The 13,540-nt window shown below is 59.6% G+C and overlaps 1 protein-coding gene across 1 annotated transcript; it reads right to left on the bottom strand.

Annotated features, from left to right (window-relative positions):
• Positions 1-774: 774 nt before the first annotated feature.
• CEP295NL (CEP295 N-terminal like) lies at positions 775-6,932 on the bottom strand. The gene has a single exon (XM_025047190.1). The coding sequence runs from the start codon at positions 6,730-6,732 to the stop codon at positions 5,038-5,040; it is 1,695 nt and encodes a 564-aa protein (XP_024902958.1). The 5' UTR covers positions 6,733-6,932; the 3' UTR covers positions 775-5,037.
• Between the last annotated feature and the right edge of the window lie 6,608 nt (positions 6,933-13,540).

Here is a 13,540-nt window from a genome sequence, read left to right as displayed (position 1 = left end):
TGGCCCCGAGCGCCCGGCCCTGCCCTCCCTGGCCTCAGCGCCTGGCCCCTTTCGGTCAGCAGTGGAGCAGCCGTCTTCCAAGTCTGCTCCTTTTAGGGAAATAAGAAGAAAAGGGGGCCGTCATTTAGTAATTAAAAACAGCCCTGTGCTGCTGGGGGAACCCAGGGCTTCTCGCGTTTTCTGCAGCAGCTGTGAGAGTCCAGATCCACCTCTGGGTCCCTCCAAGCCTCCCCAGCCCCAGGAGCCCACCGATGTCCCCAGCCCTGGGGCAGCAGGGCTGTGCCGGTCTAGGGTAGAGCGAGACTTGGCCAGCGTGACTCAGGCCAGGGTTAGAAATGCCTGGAGTGACAACTACTCAGAGGAGATGTGTTCTGAGGGCCCGAGCATGGGGCGGGGGAACGATGGGGTGCAGGATGGAGAACAGGAAGCGGCAGCCCCGGGCCATGCTGTCCCTGAGCCTGGTACCTGGGGGTTTGCCAGGTCTGCCCAGTGCCGTTCAACATTCTAGCACATACACGTGAGCCGTTGTCCACTGGATGCCCGTCTCCATGGAGACCGGCTCTCCCATCTCCATTTCCTGTCCTTTTGCTTTGCCGCCCCTCCCTCTGGAGCAGGAGGGAACCGTCTCCTCTGAGAGAGCCTGGCTGTGCAGAGAAAAGCCACGGCACCACCGCCCAGCTGCCAGCTGCCTTCCCCGACCCCCCAGGACCCTGGTACTACCCCGACCCCAGCCCCGCCGCCCGCCTCCCTCCGCCATGCAGGCCCCATGGGATCTCATGCCAGAGGCCTTGGTCACGTTCCCCAAGCCTTGGGCTCAGCCCTTCCCATTCACGTGCTGCTGAATCATGTGAAAAAAATGCAGCTGGTCGGGAGGGTTTGCCGAGAACAGAGCGGCTTTGTGGAGGGAACTGCTGCTCGGCACTTTCTCGGCCAAGACCCCCGGGAGGAGCCGCGCCGAGCACGGCGAACGCCAAGCCCGGAGCCCGGCGGGCAGGGGCAGCGCGGGGCAGAGAGGGCGCGGGGGCCTGGGGAGGCACCGGAGGGTTACTCAGCCACCCCCTGCCACCCCTCCCCACCCAGCAGGCCGAGGATGGGGCCCAGACGGGCTGGGTGGATGGCTCGGAGCCGAGGGCCAGCAGGCCAGGGGCCTGTCCCCACGCTGTGGCTGGCGGGCTGGGACCTCAGTCTGGTCTGTTCTCCAGGTCACCTTGTTTTTGGGAGTGGACACACAAGGTTCCTGGCCCATGGCTCAGGCCTCATCAGCACAAACAGCTGGGACTCTGAGGCCGGTGGGCTACGCCCTGACCCGCTGCACTTCTCAGGAAGCAGAAGGAGGGGTGCAAAGGCTGGAACCCCAGTGTCCTAAAACGGAGAGAACCCAGTGTGGGCGCGCTGGAGGGCATGAGCCCTGTGGCTTCCCCGTCCTCGTTGGCGCAGCCTTGCACATAAGGCCCCGGGAGCCGGGGATGTGTGGTGCTGTGCACAGTTCGCACCGTCTCTGGCCCGTGACGGGGCCCGTGGCCGGGGCTGTGACAGGACCCGACAAGACCCGAGTCAGCTCGTCCTCTCGTCACAGAGGGAGCAAGTGAAGGCCAGATGCCGCCCACACCTGGTGGCCACTTCTCACTCATGGGAAGAACTCCTGCAGGCCAGGGAGGACCCCCGTCTCCCACCAACTTTGAAAATCTTGTTTTTCCATCGTCTTACGTTTCCCAGGTTCTGGATGTTACCACACACATTATGGCCGTGCAACCTGGCTGGGCAGGAGAAAGGACAGGTGTGAGGACCCGCGGGGCAGCGCACAAGGAGTGCGGGGTCCTGTCCGAAACCAACGAGGCCCGCTAACCTGGCGAGCGCAGGGGCGGGCCTGCGTCCTGGGGTCCACCACTGCTCCCGCTGCCCTCGCCCAGCCACCTGTCGAACCCGCTGCTCTGTACCTGCGGAGAGGGGGCCTCGGGAGCACCCGCATCCAACCCTGCTGCTCCCTGCAAACCCCTGGGACTATCAGGGTGACCTGGCCCCATCCGTCGGCCGTGGAAGCCTTCCCAAGTCCGTGTGATCTGGGAAGGAGGCTCACAGGCAGGGCTGCAAGGAAGTGACCAGATGACGAAAGTTCTGGCAAATGCAGAGTGAGACGGGAACTGGGCAGCTGCCCCCAAATGTGGAAGCAGAAGCGAAAACAAAAGAAACACATGGAAAGTTCTAGAAAACCCAGGAGGGAGGGCTCATGGGGGAGGGCCTGAGAAGTGCGTTAGGAGGATGAGGACACACACGGCCAGCGTCGGGGTCCCCACTGTCACCTAGCAGCGCTGCCCAGGGTCCCTGGCACCGCGGTCGAGCTGCATCGAAGTGACCAAGACAGGGTCTGCCCTTGGGATCTCACTGAGAGATGGAAGTCGCCTGGGACACGTCCACAGAGAATATCTGGAGGGCCCTATTTGGGGGGGAGCAGGTGTCCTGGAGGGCCATTTCATCGGAAGTGCCCCTTCCCCCTTTGGCCTTCTGCAGGACAGGTGGCAAAGGGCAGGGTGTCTCTCGCGCTGCTGCAGGGGACAGTGTAGGTGTGACTGTCCGGGCAGAGATGAGTCACTCTGCACTGTGTCTCGCGGCCCGGCCCTCACACCTACTTTTAGCCCGAGTATTGCCAGGAAAGGGCAGTCCCTCACTTAGAGCTCAGGGGCCACGAATGTCACCTCTGAAACTGGAAACAAAAGTAACCCACTCAGCGGCGGACTCTTCCACTCACTAGACTGTGGCCTCCGGGCCGAGTCAGGGCGGCCTCGTTACCCAATGTGTGGGTCCCATCATAGCCACGGCTGCAAGCCTGGGGATCCCACGGGACCCTCTCAGACGGAGGTGCTCCTGCAGGAGCTGCGGGTGATCTCGAAGCACACGGAAGGCTGAGAGCACCCACAAAAGCCAGCATCCTCCCCCGCAGGTAATCCTCATGTAACAGCCCTCCTGTGGCCAGGACCTGCCTCTTAATCACGCTGGGCTGAGACCAAACTGTTAGGTGAGTGTGCAGCCCTGCCCCATGCCATTCAGAAGCAGGTGCCAGAAAGATACCGGGCTGGGAGCAAACGTTTTTCTCTACGTCAAGTGGGAAAGCCACAGACAGTGGAGACTTGCACGATAAAACTTGAGATGATGGAAGATTCTTCACCCAAGCTATGGATTTAAAAAGAAAACCTGCCTCTGTGCCATGCTCATGGGCACGTCTGGGGCTCCTGGGAGCAGGTGCCCTCAGGGAAGCCGGCCTTGGGTTCCTCGGGGACATGCCTGCCACTGCTGTCACCCACGTCTCCCTGCACATCCCATCCTGTCATCTCAGGGGACGTTTACTTCTTACCTGCGTCCTCCCCACTGGGCCCTAAGTCCTGTGACCCCCACGTGCATCACTCGCTGCTCATCTCCAGTAACTGGGGCACCGTCTGTCCCTCCGTGTTTGTAAAGGAAAAACAGTGTAAGATCAAGTCAACATTTTCCAGGACCAAAAAAAAAAAAAGGTAAAAACGGGAAGAAAAGGAATAACGGGGCCTTTCCCACGTCTATGTCCCAGTTTGGTGTTCGAGGCTTCCAGAAGCCCATCTGGACACCCGGCCCTTTGATCCAGATGGATTAGGGGTGTGGTTCTCTTTCTGGGAACAGATATAAAACAGAGAAGGAGCATGAGCCCAGGAAGAAGGCTCGCCGAGTCACATGATGATATGACGGTGAAATAAATGGCGCCCATCTGCGACACGGATGCATTCGAGATGCTGAGTCCAAGAAAAGCTTCCCAAAGAACTCACACACTAGAGCACCCTTTTTATAAAGTTCAAACTGAACAGCAGCGTTCAGAGTGTCTGTATCTATGTAATGAAATGCAGGGGTGAGCCCCACGGCCAGCAGGCACAGAGTAAGGGGGAACAGTGCACAGGAAAGGGAAGTAATAGACAGAAGCCGGTTTTCAGCAAACATTCCCGATCGTGGCGTCACGGTGGTTCCTTATATCGTTTACAAAATACGCCCTAAGATAAAAAAGGTCATTCATGTACCAGCAATGCGAATGTCCCATGACTGCGGGTGGCTGACCCAACCCAGCATGTCTGAGATCCCTGGAAGGGGGAGAGGGGGCGGGGGGGGAACCATGCTGGTCCAGCGGTCAGCTGACTGTGGTTCAGGGCCAAGTCCAGCCCCCAACCGTTTTTATAAATAAAGTCTTATTGGAACCCGGCCACACCCACTCACGGTGTTGTCACAGAGACTGTAGCCCGCAGAGCCAGTAAGATATTTACTATGTGGCTCTTTGCAGAAAAGCTTTGTCCAGTCCCCAAGGATGCCATTGGCGGATAAAGCCCTACCCGGTGTGGGGTCACCATAGCTGCCGAGGCTGCTGGGTCAGAGGTAGAGCTGGAAGTAGACTAATCAGACACCTCGGACCACCCACCGCTGCCAGCTCCAGAGGGCCACCTACCGTGGCTAGGTGCCTGGGAGCCATCTCCCTTCTCTGTCTCCCTCCCTCTCTCTCCCCTCTTCTCTCCCTTACTCTCCCCCTCCCCCGCTCATTAACATAAAAATTACGAGAATATTACTAAGTGATGTCCGTTAAGCCATGCTGGTTTTGTCAGTTTCAAAGACTCAGGGAGGTTTTAGTCCCATTAATGCCTCACCCAGCGGCTACACAACAGATGATGTATCTTTTGAAACCGTGCCTGTCTGACCTCGGGCGCCCCTGAAAGTCCAGTGTTTATCCGCCCAAGACATCGGAAGGGCTGAATTTACCTGGACTTCCCGTCTACGCTTGTGGGACACGCCTCTGGGCCGCACTGGCCAGACCCGTCACCGTGCCCACACGGGTGCTGGGCGAAGGAGCCTCCCCGAGTGGGACTTCATCCGAAAGGCACGCGGGGCGGGGCGGGGGAGGGGCGGCGTGCGAAGGGGCCTACGGGTTTCCGAGCAGACGACGCAGACACAGATCTCAGACTTCGGAACCAGTACCGGCATCACGCCCACTCGTCAGCGGTGTATTTATCATGGCTGATACGCGCGCATTTATCATATTCTCTGAAACTCTTGCAAGCGCTTCCTGGCTTCTTCGAGAAACTGCTTGTGCAACCTGTTTTGCTCTAAAATCTGCTGTTGAAGGTTACGGATCATCTGACTGTGCCCGTCATCGTCGGAGATGCTGGCGGCCGCGGGGGGCGTGGGACTGAGCTCACGTCCTTCTTCCTCCTGGTCCGAGCAGGAGGCCTCGGGAGGAGCCCACCGGGCCCTCGCCTGCTCCGCCCTCTCCTCCCCCAGGCCGGGCTGGCGGCGGGCTTCCGAGCCCACGTCTGGGTGTCCGGTCAGTGCGAGCAGTGCCAGCTGCGTTCGTCTTCGCTGTTCCGTCTCCATCTTCTGCTTCTGCCTTGATGCCATCGAGCCAGCTCTGTCTGCCTGTTCTTGCGGGCGAAGCAGTCGGGACAGCGCGTCCAGCCCGGGGGCCTCGAGCCTGGAGTCTGTGCCGCATGGGTCGAGGTGCTCGTCCACGCACGTGCCCGCCTCGGGAGACGCCAGTCTGCTCACGTCCCTCAACGTGGATCTGACCACCCTCGGGTACTTCTGGCTCCCGAGCCTGCTCAGCAGCTTTTGCAGACTGGCTTCGGGCGACGTCTGGAGGGCGTTCACCGCCGCCGGACCCGCGGCCTCCCCGGATGGCAGCACCTCCATGTCCGCGTCCGCCGCCACCGCCGCCTTCTCCCTCCAGGCGGTGCCTCTGTGCTCCGGTCCCTCTGAGAAGCCCTGTTCTTCGCCGGGGTTCGGACCCGCCGCCGGCCTGGGCTCCAGGTGTAGGCTCAGGTGACTCTTCAGCTTTCTGTTTGTATTAAACAACTCTTCGAAGGCAAACTCCAGCTCCCTCTTCCACTGGCTCTTGTCACCGCGCTGGCACGGTGACTCCTGGGGCGCGGCGTCCGTTGTGCAGATCGAGTCGGCCGGCCGCAGCTGTTGCAGGTCGTCGGCTTGGCCCCCGGGACTCAGACCCAGACAGTTGTTTTTCAGTCCTTGGACCAGGCGAGCCGTCCTCCGCCCCAGCTGCCTCCGCCCGCCGCTGCCGACATCCTCCCCGCTGCCCTCCGTGAGCGCGATCTCCCCCGCGGCGGACCTCTCCGGCGCACAGAGCTTCCCCACGTCCAGGCTCCTGCTCGCCCGAGGGTCAGCGGGACGGCGGCCGCCGCTGGTCTTCCTCGAAGGCGCTCGTTTGCCTTTGCTCTTCTCCGGGGGGCTCGAAGGAGGGTGCGGAAGGCCCACGGCTTTGGCGAACCCCTTCTTCTCGGGGCCCGCCGCTCCCCGCTGGGGCTTGGCGCACCAGGACTGCAGTCTGACCGGCTCTTCTCTGCGACTCTTCTCCTCTCTGCCCGCGGCCCTCTGCTTCCCCCCGGCCCGAGGCGGCCAGGCTGCTGCTCGCCAGGCCGGCCCCTCCGAACCGGGTTCCTGTTCTTGGGCCCGTCCTCCCCCGGCACCTAACAGATGGGTCAAATACAGCCTTCCCAGGCCCTGGGCTTGCTGCCTCGGGGCCTCCCGCCACTCGGCCCACAGGTCCTCGGCCAGGAGCTGAAGCTGTGGGCTGTCCCACTGCCGGGGGTCCGGTCTGCTCTGCACGGGAAGGTCCCCTTTCCCTCTGACTTGCAGCAATCTGTGTTTCTGCCTCAAAAGCAAGGTTTCGTCGTCAGGACCAGGACACAGGCGAGAGGCTCTCTCGTTTCTTTTCATGCTGGAGACCTCTGCAGACAGGGCTTCGGAGGGAAGCTGGCGGGGGCCAGGAGTGGAGGGTCAGGGGGACCGGGGGCCGAGGCGCCACAGATGCCACAGCTACGCCGCGTCAAGCCTACAAGAGCAGGAGGACACACGCCAGAGCCTGGAGAGTGAGCGAGGCCCTGGGGACGAGGCGCACGGGCGGACAAACTCCAGCGTGTCCCTCCGGCTCTCTCCCTCCGCCCGCCCCCCCAGGGCCCAGTCTGTCTCCCGACTTCTGTCCCGCACCTTTGCCAAGATCCTGTAGGGCAGCCGTTCTCAGTGGGGCGTGCTTTGCTTCCCAGGGAACACGTGGCAGTGTCTGGAGACACTTTTCACTGTCACAACTGGAGGGGCTACTGGCATCTAGTTGGGCGGGGAGGCCAGGGATGCAGTTGGATACCCCGCCATACAGGGGACGGCCCTAGGCCCGCAACCTGGCAAAGTGGTCCCGCTCAAATGCCAACAGCACCAAGGCTGAGAACCCCGCCCTAAGAGACATAATGGGATTCAGGTGGCCGTGGACAGGTGCAAGTGACTGGCCCTCCAGAGGGAGGGAGAGCTACTTACAAAGAAGGGAGGATGGGGTGGAGGAGGAGCCTGCCAGGCAGGGTGTGTGGGGGTGGCAGGGGGCAGTGAGGGGGCGAGCGCAGGGGAGGGGTGTGTGTGTGCGTGTGCACGCGTGTGTGCGTGTGCACGCGTGTGTGCGTGTGCACGTGTGTGTGCACGTGCGCGCACACACGCAGGTGAGTTTGCGGGTGTGCATGTTTAGTGCTAGGATCCAATGCAAACGGATCAGAGAAGCGGATGAGCTGGTGTTATTTCTCTCTCATGATTCCCGGCTCTTCCCTCGTGTAGTCATCAGAGGGGTCTCTGGCATCAGGACGGACCCGTGCCTGCCAGGCCCGCCTAGGCAAGGAGGTGCCACTCGCGGCTGACGTCAGAGGCAGCCAGACCGTGGGCTATCGGAGCTGCTTCCCGGACAGCTGCAGTCTGCACGGTGTGCCCCTCAACTGCCCCTCCCTGCTCCCCCGTTAGTCTGGGCGGAGCCAGGCTGAGCCGCGGAAGCCCAGGTTCTGTGGCCATCAGCAAACTGCACGACGGCCACGAACCGCTGCCACGCTAACCCTGCGGCTCCCCGCTGGGCACTCTTAGAGGTGAGAAGCTATTATCACCCTGGGGTCACAGGTGGGGAAACTGAGGCAGGATTTTTTTTTTTTAAAGAACCTTGACCTGGATCACACAGCTGGCAGGGGGCACAGTCAGGCCCCTCTGTTGTTCGGGCCTCGGCTGGTTGCTCCGCCAGTGTTGGTCAATCTGACCATGCATTATGCACTTAGAATAGTGTTTAATATTCTGCTCTACCGGTCTGCCCCCCACCGATGGACACAAGGAGAGAGAAAAGTCAGCACATCGAACACAAGGGGTGAGACTTTAGACAAAGGTGCCATGGCAACTCGGCGGGGAAAAGTGTAGGATTATCCCCCCTAACAAATGGTGCTGGGACAGGTGGCTATCCACATGCAAAAAAGATGAATTTAGACCCTAATCTCACCATATACAAAACTTAACTCAAAATGGATTGTAGGCCTTTCCATAAGGTCTAAAACTATAGATACCTAGAAGGAAAAAGAAGTATAGCTTCAAGAAGTGGGGTTGGGCAAAGATTTCTTAGACAACACCCAAAGCACAAACAATAAAAAAAAATTTATAAACTGGGCATCATCGAAATTAAAACCTTTGCACTCCCAAGGACATCATCAATAAGTGAAAACAAAAAGCAGAAACTAGAAGGAAATCTCAACAAATCATATATCCAACAAAAGACTTGAATCCAGAATATATAAACAAGTCTTTCCAATGGATTAGAAGACAAGTAATCCGATTTAAAAATGGGCAAAAGATGGAAACTGGCCTTCACCGGAGAAGATACACATACGGCTGACAAAGCACGTAAAGATGTTTGACATCAACGGTCTTCAGGGAAATGCGAATCAAAGCTGCAGGCGCACCCCGTTCACCCCGCTAGGATGGCCATCGTGAAACAGACAGTGCCAAGTGCTGGTGAGGACGTGGAGAAACGAGTCCTCACACGCTGCCGGCGGGAAAAGAGTTCGGCAGTTTTTCTCAGGGGCAAAGGCAGAACTTCCACACGACCCAGCGATCCCGCTCCGCGTGTTCGCCAACAGACACGAAAGCCCACGGCACACAGAGCGACCGGAACGCAGAGGGGCGAACGGACTCCGCACTATGCAGCGACGAGCTGGGTTTGAATCTGGATCTCAGATGCCACGGGCTGAGCTCTTCCCGCCCCTGGGGACGGCCACAGGGGTGTCCCAGCCAGGCAGGGAGAGATCTGAGCAGCCGTGACTGTCCCGCCGTCTGTCTTGGAAGATACGAGAAGAGGAATGGGGCAAATCGCACCCCAACATCTATTTTTGGGCCCGGAGACACCGGCTCACACCATCTGATAACCGGCGATCATCAGTAAAACCCGGATGAGCGTCCCCCACCCAAGCACCCATTCAATCAGCCTACTGCACCCTGAGCCAGGCCCTCTGGGGCGGGTGCCACAGCGCCGCTGGGCGGTTTCTCCTGGAGTCATGCGAGAGGATAAAAACATAAAACATCTGAACAGAGACCTTCAGGATAAGGCCGAGAGATCACCTTCAGCACCACAGCTCAGGAGCCCAAGTCCTTGCAACAACTGGCAGTGAGTCCTCGACACCCCACCAGCTCCTCTACCGCCACCTCTAAGCCCCGCCCCACCCGCTAACGGGAGACCAGAGAGTTCTGAGCATCCTGGGCTTCAGATCCTGCTCCCAGAGCTGGACAGGCCGCCCTATGGCAGCTGCTTCCAGCACTCGGGGAAACCATAGCCGCCCCGGCCCCACAGAAGCCCCACGGGGCAGAGGACAGGAACGGTGGGGTGGACACCATGGGGCCTCCCGCAGCGCCCAGCAGACACAAGGCCCGTCCTCTCCCGCCCTCTGCGGCCCCGGCGCGCAGAGCCGGCCCCGGGTGGGCCTGTTTGTCAGCAGAGGCAGACCCCTCCCTGACCGCCGGAGAAAGGCCCCCGACCATGGGCAGCAGGGCAGTGCCAGGCCCACGGAGTCCTCCTGCCTTCTCACCCCTTAAAGGAGACTCCAGGGCACCCTTCACCCCAGGAGGGGGAGCAGCGACAAAGGCCACAGTCAGAGGCTGTGAGCGCCCAAACCTGGGGCTCTACGTCAGATGGATGATCACCCCGAGTGACCTCCGGCTCCTTCACTGTGCAAGAGGCATCATGCCGCCCACTCAGGGCCACTAAGGCGTGACACGGCCAAAGCAACGTATGTGCCACTGGGACCCGCCCATGGCCAGTCCTCACGGGCCTCTCTGCAGTGGACGGTCACGCAGAGGTGGCTGTGACGAAGACCCAGGCCCTCCAGTTACTGGGCTTTGTTGTGAGGGTGTTGCGGATCCCCTAGAAATCGCGATGCCCGTGGGGAGTCCGGAGGATGTGTGCGCGCCTAGCACACGTGGTTCCCAGGTCACCGGCACACAGACGTCACACCCCTCGAGACACAAGTCACGCCAGTGAGCCTGCCAGCCTCCAGGGATGACGGGACTCAAAGCCGCCCCTTCTCAGGTCACGAGCTGGTGCCTCTGCTGGCGATGACCAGCTTCTGCCCCCTATCAGGCCTCCGACAGCCTCACGCACACCACGTTCTTGGCCGGAACCCGCCATAATATGACTTCCGTTCCTGGGACCATGTGTGACTTCAAAGACCTTTAACCAAACAAGGTAAGAAGTGAAGAAAACGGGCTCAAACGGGGCTTGGCTACGGACATGACGTTGACCGGCGTGGACGCTGACGGCCAGCACGTGTCCCAGGCGGTTCACACCCTCTGCACACACCCTCTCACGCTGTCTCGCCATCTCAACGCCGAGGCCTGCTCCCACCCCCACTTGCTGATGGGCAAACTGAGTCTCCGAGAGGTTAGACAACTTGCCTAAGGCCACGCAGCTCATAAGCAGAGCAGCGAAGATCCACACGAAGATCCACACCGGGGCAGACAGATGCCTGAGGCCCGGCTCCTCCTCTGCGGGCTCTGCGGGCTCGGGGACAGCCAGCAGCTCCCGCTCCCGCACGGCTGCCAGGTCCCTGCCCCCCAGGTGCCCGCGCCCAGGTCCGGGGCCGTAACTGTGCTCACAGAGGTTCTTCTTCCTCAAACGCACGCCTCCCCCCCACCCCACCCCCTTTCCCCAGCCCAGGTCCGGTTCCTCCTTCCTCCGAGGACGTCCCCTGACCTCTGCAGCCACAAGGAAGCGGCTCTGGCCTTGCTCCAAAGGGTGACAGGGGTTAGCGTGTTTTTCCTTTGAAACATAAAAACAGACGTAGGAGGGTTCCCATTAGCTGGCACGGCGAGAGAGGAGACATTCCGGGTAATTAAAGCTTCCTCTTTCGTATGTAAAGTTAATTATTTCTCTGTCCTCTGAGAGCACGGAGAATAGATATAATTTGATCTTTTTTGGAAACTGCTGGATTATCTTTAAGACTCTCACGTAAGAAATTTCTAAGGGCTTTTAAGAGGTTGGGGGGTGGGGAAGATATGTATAGGACCAGAGTCCCTCTAAACTGAATGACCCCGGAATATAATTTGGAGTTTTTTTAGTCTACTTTTTATAGCTTCTCGTGTCCTCCTCCCTGGCTGCGACTTTCCGCCTGCACGCATTTCCGACGGCACCCCACCCTCTCCTCCTCCAGCTTCTACGCTGCCCTGGACTGGCTGGCACCCCCACACAGCAGCTTGCTAGAACTGCACCTGAAGTACGAGTAAACAGCGTCTGGGGTGCTGACAGGCTCTCCCCTCGCGTCAAGTCCGTGAGCGATGGAATCGAAGCTTATCAATTCTAGAGGCGACACCCGCAGGCCCCCGGCGGGGGCGGGAAGGAGAACCTTTTTGAACAGGCGCGACTGCCTGGCTGATTCTCACAAGACAAACGTCATGGAAACGCACCCATGGCTCACACGTGGGCCCCAAGTCCGACCGTTCAAGCGCAAAGTCCGAAGGAGCAAGTTGACGAGAGGGCCTGAGGCGGGGGTCAGCAAAAGAGCCAGGCAACCTTCGCATCGACAGAAACGCCTGGAACCCGTGGGCAACAGTCCGGCCCGGTCCAGCCCTGCGCTGGTCAGACCTCGCCTGGACGTTCCGGACCCCGGTGTGAAAGGGCACGTGGACGAGGTGTGCCAGCATCCGAGGAGCAGCCGCCGGCTCCCACCCCACGGGACACCGTCAGCGTCACATGACGTGGCCCAGGAAGCCCTTGGAACGCCGCCAGCCTCACAGGGCGGCTCAGCGAGAGTCTAAGCACCGCCGAGGTGTGACAACAAAGGATGGGGCCCACGTGCAACGGGCTGGCAGTCAGACGCGTGTCGAGGTGACCTGAAAAAGGTGACGGGCGCCCACATCCGGCAATGCCCCACGAGGCCACGCCGTGGGGAGAAAGTTTCACCCCCCGACGTAACTACTGAAATGCGTAGGAACGAGTAAGACATACACTCTAAATGAGGATTGTGACTTCACCCCCCGACGTAACTACTGAAATGCGTAGGAATTAACCGAGTAAGACATACACTCTAAATGAGAACTGTGATGTTAATAAATGAGAACACGTGAATTAGGGAGAGCTGTGTCTTCCCAGACAAGAATCAGGAAAGGCTCCATGCTGGGGCCGGAGAGGAGGAGCTGCAGCTCCGCGTTCAGGGGATGAAGAGACAGACGAAGCCTGTGAGAGGGAGGAAGGTCCTAAGGAACCAGGAATGTCTGGAGCGGGGGCTTGCAGGTGACGGGAAAGTCTGGAAGAGCAAATGTGGCAGTTAAAGAGCATTAACGAACTGTGTGACCTAGCTCAAGTGCCTTAGCTCCGGGAGCCTCAGTTTGCTCACCTGTAAAATGGGAATAATAATAGCAGCACCCACGTGCATAGATGCCGGCGGGCACCACGGCTGGAAACACCCAAACGTTGGGCGAGCCATCTGGGGACGATGGTGGTACTTACTGTGCACGTCTCCAGGTGACTGAACTAGACCAGTGAGAGCACATCACGGGGTGGCAGAAACTGGCTGGGTGGAAAGAAGCACCTCTTACGGGACTGTCTTGAAATCATGGAGCTGACCCGGCAGATAGTGAGACACCCATCACTGGAGGCATGCGAGCCACGCCCAGATAAAACAAACATCGGAAACAGTTTAAGCTCCATTTCTCTGAATTTCAGCCTCTAAAACTACATTCTGTGACACCCAGCGTGCTGCCCAGAGCTTTGGGCCACGTCCTGACTCTCAGCTAAGTTCCAGAGTAGCGGTTCCTGAAGCCAGCTGGACAGGCTGCATCAGGGTCACCTGGGGGAGGGTGGCGGTCACGGCAGGACGTGAGTCCTGGCCAGGTTTCCGCCGACATCCTGGGGTGAATCTCCTGACACACGGCTGGGACCGCGACAGATCTAGAAGGCTGAGGTGGACAGCCAGCCTTGGGGGACCAGCTCAGGCTCACCGTGTCGACATTACCAACTCGACCAGCTTCACAAAGACACACTGAGGCACAGGCTCCTCCACACTTATGGGAGACAGCGGCCTACGGGCTGGGCTGTCACGCCTAACCCAACTGGCAGCTAAATGTCTCTTGACCATGTTGGCCACCTCAGACCTTACAGAACCAGGTAGCTAGCCCAGGTTGGGGTCCCCACTGCCAACGGCTGTCCTGCTGCACGATGGCCTCCCCCCGAGCAACCTCATCCACGCCC

Source organism: Pteropus alecto, unplaced genomic scaffold (genome assembly GCF_000325575.1).
Source record: "Pteropus alecto unplaced genomic scaffold, ASM32557v1 scaffold134, whole genome shotgun sequence".
In the NCBI taxonomy this organism is placed as follows: Eukaryota; Metazoa; Chordata; class Mammalia; order Chiroptera; family Pteropodidae; genus Pteropus; species Pteropus alecto.
Note: the sequence above shows the minus strand (reverse complement) of the source record. Positions and strands in the feature narration are given on the sequence as shown.